The sequence below is a fragment of the Ambystoma mexicanum genome, chromosome 2q (genome assembly GCF_040938575.1).
Source record: "Ambystoma mexicanum isolate Mex_15411 chromosome 2q, UKY_AmexF1_1, whole genome shotgun sequence".
Lineage (NCBI taxonomy): Eukaryota > Metazoa > Chordata > Amphibia > Caudata > Ambystomatidae > Ambystoma > Ambystoma mexicanum.
This window is the reverse complement of record NC_090924.1, coordinates 1478967245-1478981237: the sequence shown is the minus strand read 5'-3', so window position 1 is coordinate 1478981237 and position 13993 is coordinate 1478967245. Positions and strand designations below refer to the sequence as shown.

Below are 13993 nucleotides of genomic sequence, written 5' to 3'. Positions count from 1 at the left end.
GATTTAGGAAGACTCACCTAATAGTCCAACGCCACTTATTGAAATCATCGAGCAAACTGCCACCAGTGAAGGGGATACTTGTATTGTAATTAGCAAGCAAACGGCCACCATTGAAGTGGTTGCCGCCAAACTCAATGGCTCTTGCATTGGGAACACCTGTAATGGCTCGAATACGCATTTATATTCGCAGAAAATGAGATGTGCCTATGCAAGAGCACTCAAACGAAAAAAAAAAACATTTAAAAAAGCTTTTGACAGTGCAGAAAGAAACATGTTTTTCATTTTAATCATTTTTATTTATTAATAACAGGGATACTCAACCAAATTGTGTAACCATACTTTAAGTATATAGGAGCAATTCATGCATCAACTTATTACAAAGCAAGCATGTAAATTGAATAATTTATAGTTGAAACAAACACCACTCATCCCAGCCACTAAGGCCTACAGTTACTAGATACATAGGAGTGAAATTTCATACCCACCATTTAATTCAACATTTCAATACATTACATCATTACACTCGTTTTTTTAATCGATCCCCAGGTTGACGATTCAGACGAATATATTTACATGTAAGAGATTGAATGTCTTTTGGTTTGAAAATTGAATTTGCTTTAACCAGAATATGCAATTAAACGTACTTTTGTAGGGAACCAGCATATCAGAAAGCCATAATCTGTGAGGAGGGAACTGCAAAGACATTTGAAGTCAGAGTAGGCATCTAGTGTGTTTGGCAAAATACCCTGCAGGAGCCATATAATTTAAAGTATGGAGCAAATGCAATGGAGTTCATTTAAAGGAAGGTTCAGATGGGGATGGCATTTCTTAGAAAATCTCAAAGACAGTATTTAGGGTTTGCAGGAAAGCTGGGAATCCAGGTTCATGCAATGTTCAGTGAAAATTCCTCCCCCTTACAAAACATTGGGCCTCATTACGACCCTGGCGTTCCTGTAATGAAGGGTGCCGGTACGGGACAGGCACCCTTCATTATGGGACTATGATAGCCCCTTGTGGGGGCTAAAATGGGAATGGGGATGGGTTTTTCCAATGAGGACTTACTTGGTCCTCCATGGTTGGAATAGCCTGGTAAGTCCTCATTGGAGGAACACGGCACTGGAGCCCGGTATGGAAGCAGCCATGCCCTTATTACGGGCATGGCTGCCTCCATACTCGTAATGAGCCCCATTGTGTTTGCACATTTGCGGAGGCAACATACATCTTAATACCAGTGGAGAAAGTCTGCTTCTTTTATGAATAAGGAGATCACTTTTCAAAAGAAACGTTTTTCACATTCAGTGCATCAATACCGTTTCTCCCATCTATGTGTTCTCTGCTTCCAAAAGGGTATTCTAAGAGAGCACATGAATACATTGGAATTGTGTCTTTGGTGGTGAAGCAGTTGTTTCCACGTCTGAAGCTTTTCAAATATCCTGTGCACTGATCAGGTTCACCTGTATGTGTTCTCTGGTGGGAAATAAGATTTTCGTTTGGACTAAACCATTTCCCACATTCATTTTTCACCTATATGTGTGCTACTGTGGGTAATATGATTTTGCTTGAAATTGACATTTTTTCTCACATTCAATTTATTCACCAGTAGGTAATTGTGTTGCTGGAAATGCATCGGAGGGACAGGGCCTCCATATCCTTGTCCTTTACTGCTTTTTATCGTATGTTCTGTTGTGTTTTCCGCGCAGGAGTTCATGTGGGACTCCTGGCGGTGCAGCTCTCTTTCTTTTGGTTTGGTGAACGGTCCCGTGGGATACCCTTATGGCACCCATGGGTGGGGGTAAAACCCTGTGCCCCTAGTGTATGTTTTTGGGCACCTGTGGGTGGCCCGCAGAGCAGGGTATGGGCTGGTGGCAGCTCCATGCTGAATTTGACAGGTGCGCGGAGTATCCTCCATTTTGGGATACCCCGGCCCTGCCATTGGGATCAGTTGATTCCTGATGGAAAATAAGATGGCCCTGGTTTCTCTTGCTTTCTATTACCCCATTACCTTGTTTTCCCAAAGTCCTGGGAAGCCCTGACTCTGTCCCTTCCCCCTGACTGGCTGTTGGGTGGAAATGCCATATATGGTGTTGTTGTGAAGGCCCAGCCAGACTAGCTGGAGCCTTCCCGGTGATGTATGTTGTGGGTACCTCCTGTCGGTGGGACCTGGGTGAATAGAGTGTGGGACGAATATGCATTCTGTGTTGTGGGTGTCTAGTATCTGGTGGTTGACACAATGACTGAGACAGCCCTGCCCGAAACCGGTATGAATGCAGCTTGGAGTGTTGAATGGCTTGGTACTTGTCCCAATACACATAACTTGTTGTGAGTATCTGGAGAGAAGTGAATGGCCTGAATACCTCGTGTGCCTGATTGGCTGCCTGCCTGCATGAATGCCTGTAGTCGTGATTGGATGCTTGAGTGTGACCCAGCGGAATGAATGGGAGATCAACAGTATATCTGGGGACCTCTCACTGCAAGGAATCGTGTTCAGAAGCTGAAGTTCACTACGACGAGTAACTGGAGTAACTGACGCTTGACCTTGAAGCCCTGCTGGACGAGAAGAATTGCTGTTGCTCTCCTTCACAATCTGAAAGCTGCTGGGCTTCCAAGGACTGACCCAGAGAGGACCTGGTAAGACGCCCTCTTCCCGAGCTACGAGGGACCATCGTGCAGAGCTGATCTTTGCCCACGCTCCCTGGTAGACAGACCTTCGACAGGCTGCCGACCCGATACGGGGACTGCTGCGGAACTCCAAGGAAAAGCACTCGGACTGTTGTTCGCCACTGTCGACGACCGCCGTCGCCGACCGGAGCCGCTGTTCTCCCGTTTGCCTAAGAACTTCAATTGATCATCGGACGCTCTCGTCTGCATCGTCATCCGCTTGTCTCCCGCTGGAGAAGGCCCGACCGTCGACGCGCCGAGGAGCATCCACCGGTGGGTTTCCCGCCACCTAAAGACCACAGAGACGCAGACGACTCGACGCCCTTGCTGGGCCACAGTTCTTCATCATCTCTTTGCGGTCCAGAACTATCGTCACCGAGGTGCCCCGCACGCCTCTTCCTTGCAGGACGCCAACGCTCTGTCGTCGACGAGCACCGCTAGGAACGAAGCTGCCACTTCACGGCGGTAGTTCAACCTGTTCACCGTCGGACGTTCGACGGCCCGTGACTCCCGCCTTAAAGGGAGGGCACTCAAGAAGGGCCGTCGATTCCCCAACACCGAACGCCAAGGTCCTCGACACCTCTCGACGATCCATGGCTCCTGCCTGAAAGGGAGTCACTCAAGAAGGATCGGTCTACCCATCGTCAGAGACCTCTACTCCACCAGGTACATTGGGGGGGTAAAACCTTAATAGGAGGAAGTGAGACTATTGGACATATGGACTGGGCTTGTGCTAGATATCTTTTATTTACAGGTTGCCCAGGTGGGGGGATCGCCACACAGAACTGTGCCTCGTGGTCGGGGTCAGCCTTCTGCCTATTGTTTCAACCATCTTACGTTCCTGCCTATCTCTATTGCTGGTTTCCTCGTTATTAATCTGTGTGACATTTTAACCATACAATTGATGCACTTTAATGAGATTGGATCACATTAGTGGTACCACTTTAGAATTGTATATATATATCATTATTGACTTCCGGGTACAAAGTGCGTTATTGCGATCGTGTACATAACTTTCAATATTAATTATATAAAGACTGTGTTTTCAGTAATACAGTGTGTGGACATTCCTTTGTGGGGGTTCGGGGACTACACTGTACTTAAGGACCAGCCTGCATCACCTCTTGAGAAGCTAGGCCTTGATTGCTCGACCACGTACCAATAATAGAGAATCTTGGCTGGGGTCCTCTGTGCCTCTCCTCTACCATATAGAGAGCGGAAGTACAGACACCCCCTACCAGTCTTTACAGTAATAGCTGGTGGTGAACATGAATGTTGTACTCACTGAAGCATTTACCACATACAATGCACTGATGAGGTTTCTCACGCGTATGCATCCTATGGTAGCCAATACGAGTTTGCTTCCAACAGAAGCATTTACTACATTCCTTTCACTGACAATTTCTCACCTATATGTGTCACATAGATATGGGGGGGGGGGCAATAAGATATCACTTCTTTCTGAAGCGTTTTCAACATTTAGTACATAGGTTTCTCGCCGGTATGTATTCTCTGGTGGTAAATAAGACTTTTCTTTTTACTGAAACTTTTACAACATAGCATGCACTGATGCAGTTTCTCATCTGCATGTGTCCTCAGGTGGTAAATAAGAGTGGGTTTATGACTGAAGCATTTCCCGCATTCAGTGCACTGATGAGGTTTCTCACCTGTATGTGTCCTCTGGTGGGTAATAAGTTGTGCCACCCGACTGAACCCTTTCCCACATTCAGTGCACTTATGAGGTTTCTCACCTGTATGTGTTCTCTGATGGTAAATAAGTGTGGTTTTATGACTGAAGCACTTCCCACATTCAGTGCACTGATGAGGTTTCTCACCTGTATGTGTTCCCTGGTGGGCAATAAAATGTGCCATCCGACTGAAGCATTTCCCACATTCAATGCACTGAATAGGTTTCTCACCTGTGTGTGCAAGATGGTGGGAAGTAAGATGTGCCTTCTGAATGAATGATTTCCCACATTCTGTGCACTGATGAGGTTTCTCACCCGTATGTTTCCTATTGTGGACAAGAAGACTTTTCTTCCAACTGAAGCTTTTCCCACATTCAGTGCACTGATGGGGTTTCTCGCCTGTATGCGTCCTATGGTGGTCAATAAGAGATCGCTTCAAACTGAAGCTTTTCTCACATTCAGTGCACTGATGAGGTCTCTCCCCTGTATGCATCCTATGGTGGTCAATAAGAGTTTGCTTCAAACGGAAGCTTTTCCCACATTCTGTGCACTGATGAGGTTTCTCGCCTGTATGCGTCGTATAGTGGTCAATAAGAGTGTGCCTCAAACTGAAGCTTTTCCTACATTCAGTACATGTGTATGGTTTCTCACCTGTATGTGTCCTTTGGTGGTAAATAAGAGTTTGCTTTATACTGAAGCTTTTGCTACATTCTGTGCAATGATGAGGTTTCTTGTATATATGTGTCCTTTGGTGGAAAATGTGATTTTCCATTTTGTTGAAGATTTCCCTGTATTCAGTGCACTGAAAAAGGAGCCTTATCTGTAGACCTTTTCTGCTGGTAAACAAGGCTTTTATTTATAGCATATTCATTGAAAGGCTACAGTTCTTGACCATTTGTAATTACATGTAATGTACACAATCTTATAAATTGTTCTTGTACATAGCAGCACTATAGACTGTGACAGATATACATTCTAGCATGAATATGTCCAAGAATTTACTTTTTGTTCGGTACATGAAAGCAATATTTCTTTGATTTGTCTACCACTCTATATAGTTCTTTCATCTCTTTGCTGCAGGACATCGGATATCGAGAGAAGCTTAGGATAAAGCGGCGCTCTGAGATTTGTTGTATGTTGAGGAAAGGACATTCAGCATGGGGTACAGAAGATCAGAGAGACTTTCTCATTAGTGGCATCCCAGTTACTATTGAGGAAAGGACATTCAGCATGGGGTACAGAAGATCAGAGAGACTTTCTCAGTAGTGGCGCCCCAGTTACTATTGAGGAAAAGCCATTCAGCATGGGGTACAGAAGATCAGAGAGACTTTCTCAGTAGTGGCGTCCCAGTTACTATTGAGGAAAAGCCATTCAGCATGGGGTACAGAAGATCAGAGAGACTTTCTCAGTAGTGGCGTCCCAGTTGCTATTGAGGAAAGGACATTCAGCATGGAGTACAGAAGATCATAGAGACTTTCTCAGTAGTGGCGTCACAGTTACTAGGACGTTGGGTATCACCAGAAATGTGTTGTACAAAAATTCCTCGTCTGTTGCGTAGGATTCTCAGATTCCAGTTCCTGGTGGCCTTGAAATGACAAGTGGCTTCTTCAGTTGTATCCTAAGGCATGTAGAAATCACATGAAATCAATCAAACTTGGCACTGTTGCAGTCCATCACAAAAACCAGGTTTCATTTTCTTGGCTTCAATCAACTATTGCATTAAACAGAGGTTACCATTACTACTTTCTACATGTGAACTATCATGGATATTACTATATTTAACAGAAAGAATTTGGCCTGCATTATACATTTGGTGGTATCTCGTGGTAAATCTGCTGAGATACCTTCAAACTGTATTACTGTTAACACGACTTCATCCAGCGGTATTACAAGTGTTGGTAGGCGGTGTAAGCCCCTATATATTTTGAGTCCATAGGACTTAATGGCGGATTTTGGCGGAATTACGGCGGTGGTAATTCCGCCAGAATTTGGCAGAAAGTCTGAAGATCTACCTCCAGCCTATAGCTGGAGGTACACCCGCCAAATTTATACTTGGCCGGTGGAGCAGTGTACGGTAATACTGCTGCATTTTTCTCAGCACCGTTCAACATGTAATGAGGCCCTTTGTCTGTAGCAACACATAGGAAGGTCTAGTCTCATCTATTGAGGTGCAAGCATCCAACAGGGTAGCAGAAAAGTTATGCACCAATTGTGAAAATTGTATTTTGAAGTAACAAAATAGACAACTTTTTATTACAATATTCTCTAAGCATTAGAGAACACAAAGAAAGCAGAACCAAACGATTAGAGATGCTGGCAGGAAGAACCTTAGAGGATAAAGGATCACGCGTTCCTGCTAAACAATCTGATGTAGCCTTGTATTGAAATAACACATTTTCAATGAGAACGCAGAATTTAGGTTTAAAACATTGATTATGAAACTATAAATGGGTCAGGATTGCGGTTTTTGTGTGAGTATTTTTAAAATACTTTTGGAGGGAGAACAGGAGGGGGTTGACAGTAGTTGGGTGAGAGTGAGTGTGTGAGAGGAATGTGTGAGAGAAGTGAGAAGCAAGAGAGTAGAGGAAAGGAGAGCAGGAGAGTAGAGCAAGAGGGTAGAACAGAGGAGAGGTATGGAAAGATTTGAGAAGAGTGAGATTTGGAGGGAAGTGAATAAGATCAAGAGAAAGCTGGAGAGTAGACAGAGGGATACATCCTTGAGACCGAGGGTGCAGAAGGATAGAGAGATCAGGAGGTTCAAGAAAGAATAATGGATAGAGAGAGGTAAGACCAGGATATGGATTGTGGAGACAAGAGAGACGACAGGCGAGAGTGAAGAAAAGGTTGCGAGACTGTCATCTGGAGGTATGACACCAGGTTAAAGAGACTATGTTAGGGAGAATTCTCTTCTAAGGCTAATTTCCCTTACCTATAGAGTCCCCCAGCAGCTTTGCTGAATTTGAAGGGTTTATTTTTTTCTCCTGCTAAGAGTGACACCCTTTTTCCCCCCCACTCTTAGACAGATTGCTAGTGTGTTTTAGGCTAGCTTGTGTGCTTCTGGTCTATGAGGTGTCTCACCCTCATAGGAATCATCATATTAACATGTGTGGTACACAGCACCCTCTGTGCCATACCACAGGGGTGTTGTAGCGACCCCCAAACATAGACTCCATACCCTGGGACTGACTACTGTCTCCCAGGGCAGGTAAAGTCCCCATTGACTTTACTAGTCAATTCTTATGAACTAAACCAGTACAAAGGTTTCGGCCTGGTGGCAGTGGTTACTACCGTAAATATTCGACTGCAAATATTTCCCTATGGGATTTTCCCATTGTTCGAAGCTAGCACTTTTACTGACAGCCTCTAAAATACTGCTGGTTTATTTTAATATTAACTTTACTCCGGTAGATTTATATTGCCAGAACTTTGATAATATTTCTTTCTCGTGACTTTCTCTATAATCCTAACCCATGTTGGGGATCCTTTGTTTGTCCTTTTGGCGGGCTTCTGCACAGAAGCCCTCCTCTCGGCGCCACTGAGTCTGGGGTAGACAGGATGTGTGGGAGGGGAAATAGGCACCTTGGACAGGGTTGCCTACGCAACCCAAGTCGCACTCTGCCCTGATAGACTGGAGGGTTCTCCTGCCAGGAGAGCCACCCCACTGTGTGACAGCTAGGCTGTATGAATGGGGGTCTTGCTGCATAAAAGCAGGGCCCTGAGGACTGGAGGACAAGACGTTGCCACTCGAACTAAGAAACCAAAGAGGAGAGAAGCTGAAGACATCTGCAACGACAACCACCGGTGAAGCCCTGCTGCAGATCCTCACCACTTTTCTCCAACAAGTGAGAAGATCTTCCTCGGAAAGAGTCTTCTTCCCTTGAACTGGTGGGGCCAACCAGTTCGCCAATTGCCTTCCGGAACTGCCTTGGTCGAATCGCCAGTGCCAAGCACTAGGAGACCGGATAGCCAGGCACCCGCCCACCCGGACCGCAATTTAAAGAAGCATAGCTTTTATTTGTTGGGCAGCACTGCGGCTGGTTTCATCCCTGGGCAGTACAGTGACTCGAACCTTCCTCCACAACGAGAGCCTCTCTTCCTCTGCTGGATATCAGGAACTGCCAGGAACTACCGCCACCGCAGGAGCCTCTTCTACTTTAAAGGTACATTGTTCTGCCACGCCTCCCGTTTCTTTGGGCATTGCTAAAGGTGTTTTAAATCCTTTTCTTACCTACTGGGTTGGCCGCCCCTATCCTCTAACATTGTCTTTCACCCTCTGCAACCACCTTTTCGAATCGTTAAAGACTTGACTGCAGCTACTAGAACATTTTGATCCTGGGCACCTTGCCTTGTACCATTGACACTGGCACAGGCCTATTGACTCTGGCTAAATCTGTTACAACTGCCTTCTCTAGATTGATTTTCACATAGAAATGTGTTGGTGCACCTAACTCTTATAACCACCTTTTCCTTCCCTCTTTTTAAACTTGTGAAGTGCCATTTTGCTCTGTTTTCACCTCAGTAGTGCATATGCTAAAGTACTGCCATGCCTATCTTGTTCACAATCTACTTGGGAAGTGTTGCTGGTGTGTTAAAGAGTCTAAACCTGTATAACTTGTCCTTTCCCTCCCTTTTGAGAAATTGTTACAGTGCCATTTCTGCTTGGTTTTCACTGTGCCGTTTTGCTCAGTTTTCACTCTTGCTCAAACTGGTCTACAATTTAAATAGGGAGTTGTGTATACTTTTCTTGACTGATTTAACTTGTTTTAATTATAGTGACTTGTGTGTGAACATCAGAGTGTGTAAAATAAATATATATGTTCTTTTTGATACCAAGCTTTGGTCAGTGTTTCCTTGTTCCATAGTACTGTAGTCCTATTGTGTAAACCCCGAATACTGCCCATCTCCCTCTTGAGATAAGTCTGACTGCTTAGCCACAGCTACCAAATAAATCTTTGTGGTACAGACTGATACCAAAGGGGTTTTTCTTGCATATACCTGTAGTCTTAATCTTCTGTAGTGCTCGGTAAGGGAACTGCACAGGATTCTGCCCAACACTGGTGTACAGCGGTGAGGATAAAAGTATTGGATTTACATTTTAGAGTGCTGTTGGTACCGTGGTTCAATTAACCACAAGGCTCAATCACTAAAAGTTAATTTTCAAACAAAAAAGGCAAAGATGGAAAGTTATATCCAGGAGACCCTACTTGTAAATACTGCTGATTATTTAAAGGATCTGTGCAGACAGAAAAGTCTTCCTGTCAAAGGCAAGAAATCAGAAATGATTGAAAGATTGTTAGAACACCAAAGACCGGAGAGTAGGGCTGTAGTGCCCACCCTTCCAGCAAATGTAGCAAATATTGAGGAGAATAATGATGATGTTATCGTTGAAGCAGATGAGGAAGAGGAGGATAACAATGTCACCCCCTCTGGCCCCCTGCTTGCTAAAAGGCCTCAACCTATGGCTACTGGACCATTGTCAGGTCCCACATTAAGTACTGAATTTATCACTCTACAATAAATGAGACTTGAACTTGAATTCAAAAGAATTAGTGCTCAAACTGAACAGAAACATCAAGAACTAAGGCTCAAAGAAATGGAGCTCAATCATGTGCTGGAGATGAAGAAATCGTCTTTGGAAGATGCTTCTTTCCCCGAATCCTCTAAATCCTCCAGTCCAAAAAGACCCCGGATGCCTAAAGAGATTGTGGGTATGTATGAACCTAAGTTGGATGTATTAGATTGGTCAGCTATGTTTGAATACAATCATGGGCTCCAGGGTATCACAGGGAATCAGTTGATCCCCTGGTTATTCTCTAGGCTTCCCCCTGTTGCATCTGATGTGGTAATGGAGTTGGGGGAGGTGGATAGGATGGATTATGAATGTGTGAAACTAGCTTTGATAGCTAGATTTGGGAAGACCCCTTCCCAGTACCTTAAGATGTTTAGGACCCTCAAAAAGCATGATAGTACCCCTTGGGCTACTTGGGTGAATGAGTTTTTGAAAAACTTAGAGGGATGGATTAAGGGTTACAGAGTGAACACTTCTGAAGGAATGAGAAATCTTGTAATGTTGGAGTCTATCTCCTGAGCTCAGACAGCACTTGGCTGATTCAAAAGAACTGGATTCTAAGAAGCGAGCTAAGGCTGCTGACTTGTGGGTTGCCAACAGGGCTACTCACAAGGATTCAGGCGTCACTCAGAAAAAGGATGAGGGAAAGCAGCCTAAGAAAGACAACAAAGAGAATTCAAATAACTCCAATTCCAAAGAGGGCCACAAAGAAAATTCTAAGGGTAAGCCACAAGAGAAACCGAATCAGGCTAGTGTACCTTCTGGTCCCAGACCAGAAGGAGGTCAGAGCAAGCCACCGTTCATAAAGACATTTGGAAAATGTTATGTTTGTGGCTCAACTGACCATGTGAAAGGGGATCCCAGATGTAAGAGACACGTCAAAACGCATTCACGTGATCAACGTGATGACGTCATTGCAAGACGCGATCATATTCCAGGAAGTAAATACTGATAATCGAACGTTCGTAACCCAACATGAGTCTCACCACGGATTCCGTTGAGTGCTGGCAGCGAGCGAGCAAAATCAAAGAAATCACAAGGTAAGCAGATAGCGGTTTTGGAAAGTAACTAGTATTCACACCGGGCACAGTCCCCATCCTTTAACTTAAGCACTCAAGTCGAGCTCTCTTTACAATTGAAGGTTCACAACACAATGTAGTACATCATATTAAGCAAAAATTCCATATTGATGGCAGCTTACTTTTCTTTTAGGACAACTACCGTCCACAGAAAAATCTTTTCCTACAAAACAAAGACAAATAGAATACTCACTTAAAGCCTCAATTCAGACCATTAGTAAGTACAAATTCAACTATGTATAGATCAAACTGTAATCCACTATAAAAACGTGTATACTTTTCAAACCCTGTGTCTAATCCTACACATCACAACCATTTTATCCCATAAGGTATCCCTAGTAGTGATCTGCACAACAACCGTAAGGATATCATAGAATCAATTGAAGCAAAGATTAGCACCCAGCACAAATTCAACAGGGAAACGTAATTCCCTCCCCTGAGGAACCGTCCCCAAAGGGACGGGGAAACACATGTCGGGAAATAGAATGTCCCAGTGAGGAAACTGGGACCAACATAAGGGAAACAGAATGTCCCAGTTAGGTAACTGGGACCAACATAAGGGAAACAGAATGTTCCAGTGAGGTAACTGGGACCAACACAATTGCAATTACTAAACACCACGCTATCTTTAAGTAGAGCATTTAGCTCTTTCCAAAAGGAAACATAACCAGCCTTCAACGAATCTACTTTTGAATATCAACATTCAATTTGCTTTGAACATTAGACTAAAAACTCAGATTGGAACAAAAGCTTTCTCTGAAAGGAAACAAAATCAGCTTTCAACGGATTTACCTTTGAATAATAAAAATTGCTTTGATCGCTATATTACAAACTCAGCTTGGAACAAAGCCCCTGTGAAGCAACTGGGACCAACAAAACTGCAATTAAAAAGCACCTAGTCCTCTTTGTACAACATTATAAACCTAATTTGGCACAAAAGTCCCAGTGATGCAACAAACCAAAGTCCCAGTGATGTAACTGCGACTACCCAACAAAGTTCACAAGAAGGCAAAAGGAACTTTACCCACAAGTCACTTATGAATAATCTATTGAACAGGTGGAACTATTTTTATTTATTTTATTTGTTACACGCCCAGACCCTCGGGTGTCACGGCGTGGTTATAAGAAAGCTTAATAATTAATAAAAGTCAACATTACATTAGTTACATTACATGACACAATTTGCAAATATTCACAACAAACATACAATGGACGGGGTCCTATCTCTAGGTGCTAATATTGGTTGAATAACCAGGTTTTTAACAGTTTCTTATAGACCGTGAAGGAGGATTCTTTTTTGATATTAATGGGTAGGGTGTTCCAGTGTTTGGGGGCGAGAGTGGTGAAGCTGCTACCCCCTGCTCTGGTGGTTTTGAATCGAGGGGGGGTCCAGGAGGAGTTTGTCATTGGATCCAAGTGATCTCTCGTCAACTTTGGGGTGTAGAGTATTGTTCAGATAGATAGGTCCTTTTTTGGTAAGGCATTTGTATGTTATGCATAATGTTTTGAAGATAATCCTGGCTTTGATGGGGAGCCAGTCGGCGTCTTTCCTAGTCTTGGATATATGGTCTGATTTTTTTATGCCTAGAGCTGCCCTCAGAAATTTATTTTCCAAGAGTTGCATTTTGGCTAGGTTAGTGTTGGAGGTGCCTAGTAGTAGTACATTACAATAGTCCAATTTCGATAGGACCAGTGCTCTGGCTAGGGTGAGGCAGTTTGCTGGGGTCAGAAATATTCGGCTGAGCGCAATTAATTTGGAAGTGTAAGCCGTGGAAGAGGCAAGCGCGTTGATCTGTTTAGTCATAGTCAGGTTGGCGTCTATGTACACGCCCAATGTTTTGACTTGCTTCAACACTGGAATATTGGTGCCATCGATGTTGATGGTTGAGTATTCTGGGTGAAGGGTTGCTATTTTGGCTGGAGCTCCTACGATGAGGACTTCTGTCTTCTCATCGTTAAGACATAGGCTGTTTAGCGCCATCCAGTTCTGTATGATGACGTAGATTTTATTGATCGTTACGGTGTCCTGGTCATAGTTCCCTGTAAGAGGTATAAGGATCTGGGTGTCATCCGCAAAATTAGTGTATATGACACCCATATCGTCTAGTGCTGAGAACAAGAGTTTGGTATATGCGTTATACAGCGTGGGAGAGAGGCAAGAGCCTGGGGGCACTCCTATGGGGACTGGGATGGGGTTGGCAGCTTCTTTGCCTATGGACACTCTGGAGGTGCGGTCGGTTAAGAAGGATTTCACCCAAGCAGTGGCTTCAACGGAGAAGTTAAACTCGCGGGCAAGAGAGTTGCAGAGTTTGTCATGGTCCACCAGGTCGAAAGCGGCTGAGAGATACAACAGCATGAGAATGCAGAGTTTCCCAGAATCTCTGATGGCATCCATCTGGATTTTGAGGTCCAAGAGAGCTGTTTCAGTGTTGTGGTTGGGCCTGAAACCTGATTGTCTGGTACCGAGGAGCTGGTTAGATTCCAGGTGGGTTTGAATTTGGTTGTAGGCTAATTTGTCGATGATTTTGAGTAAGAATGGAACCGTGGTTATGGGGCGATAATTAGTCGGAATGGTGGGGTCTAGATTTGTTTTTTTTAGAAGCCGGGTAACCCAGGCTTCTTTAATGCAGGTTGGAACTGTGTTGGAGTTAAATGAGGCATTGACAAATTAAGTGATGATGGGGGTCAGGGTAGAAGCACAGGCTTTGACTAGTTTGGCTGGGACAGTGTCTCCTTTGCAGTTGGACGCTTTTAGTTTGGAGATTGTGTCAAATACGAGATCTTGAGTGACGGGTGTGAATTGGAAGGGGGGATTAGAGTTGTCACTGGAAAGGGTACAGGGATTCAGGGGGGGGGTTTGATTGCTAGGAGTAGTCTTTTAGAGTTGATTTTATTTTGCAGCACAGCAATTTTGGAGGCAAGAGCATCTTGTACAGTGGTACACCATTCTTTGCTTGCGTTGATGGGTGTGTCGGTCAGGAGTGGATTTTTAAGTTTTC

General features: G+C 44.2%; 1 protein-coding gene across 2 annotated transcripts in view; it reads right to left on the bottom strand.

The window, feature by feature from the left end:
* Positions 1–287: 287 nt before the first annotated feature.
* LOC138570296 (zinc finger protein 300-like) overlaps positions 288–13993 on the bottom strand; it is a 67958-nt gene continuing 54252 nt past the window's right edge. For both annotated transcript variants that reach the window (XM_069649067.1, XM_069649068.1), the window contains one exon: positions 288–5964. In XM_069649067.1, the coding sequence (XP_069505168.1) occupies positions 4138–5118 (981 nt within the window). In that variant the 5' untranslated portion in view covers positions 5119–5964 and the 3' untranslated portion in view covers positions 288–4137. The remainder of the gene's footprint in view (positions 5965–13993) is intronic.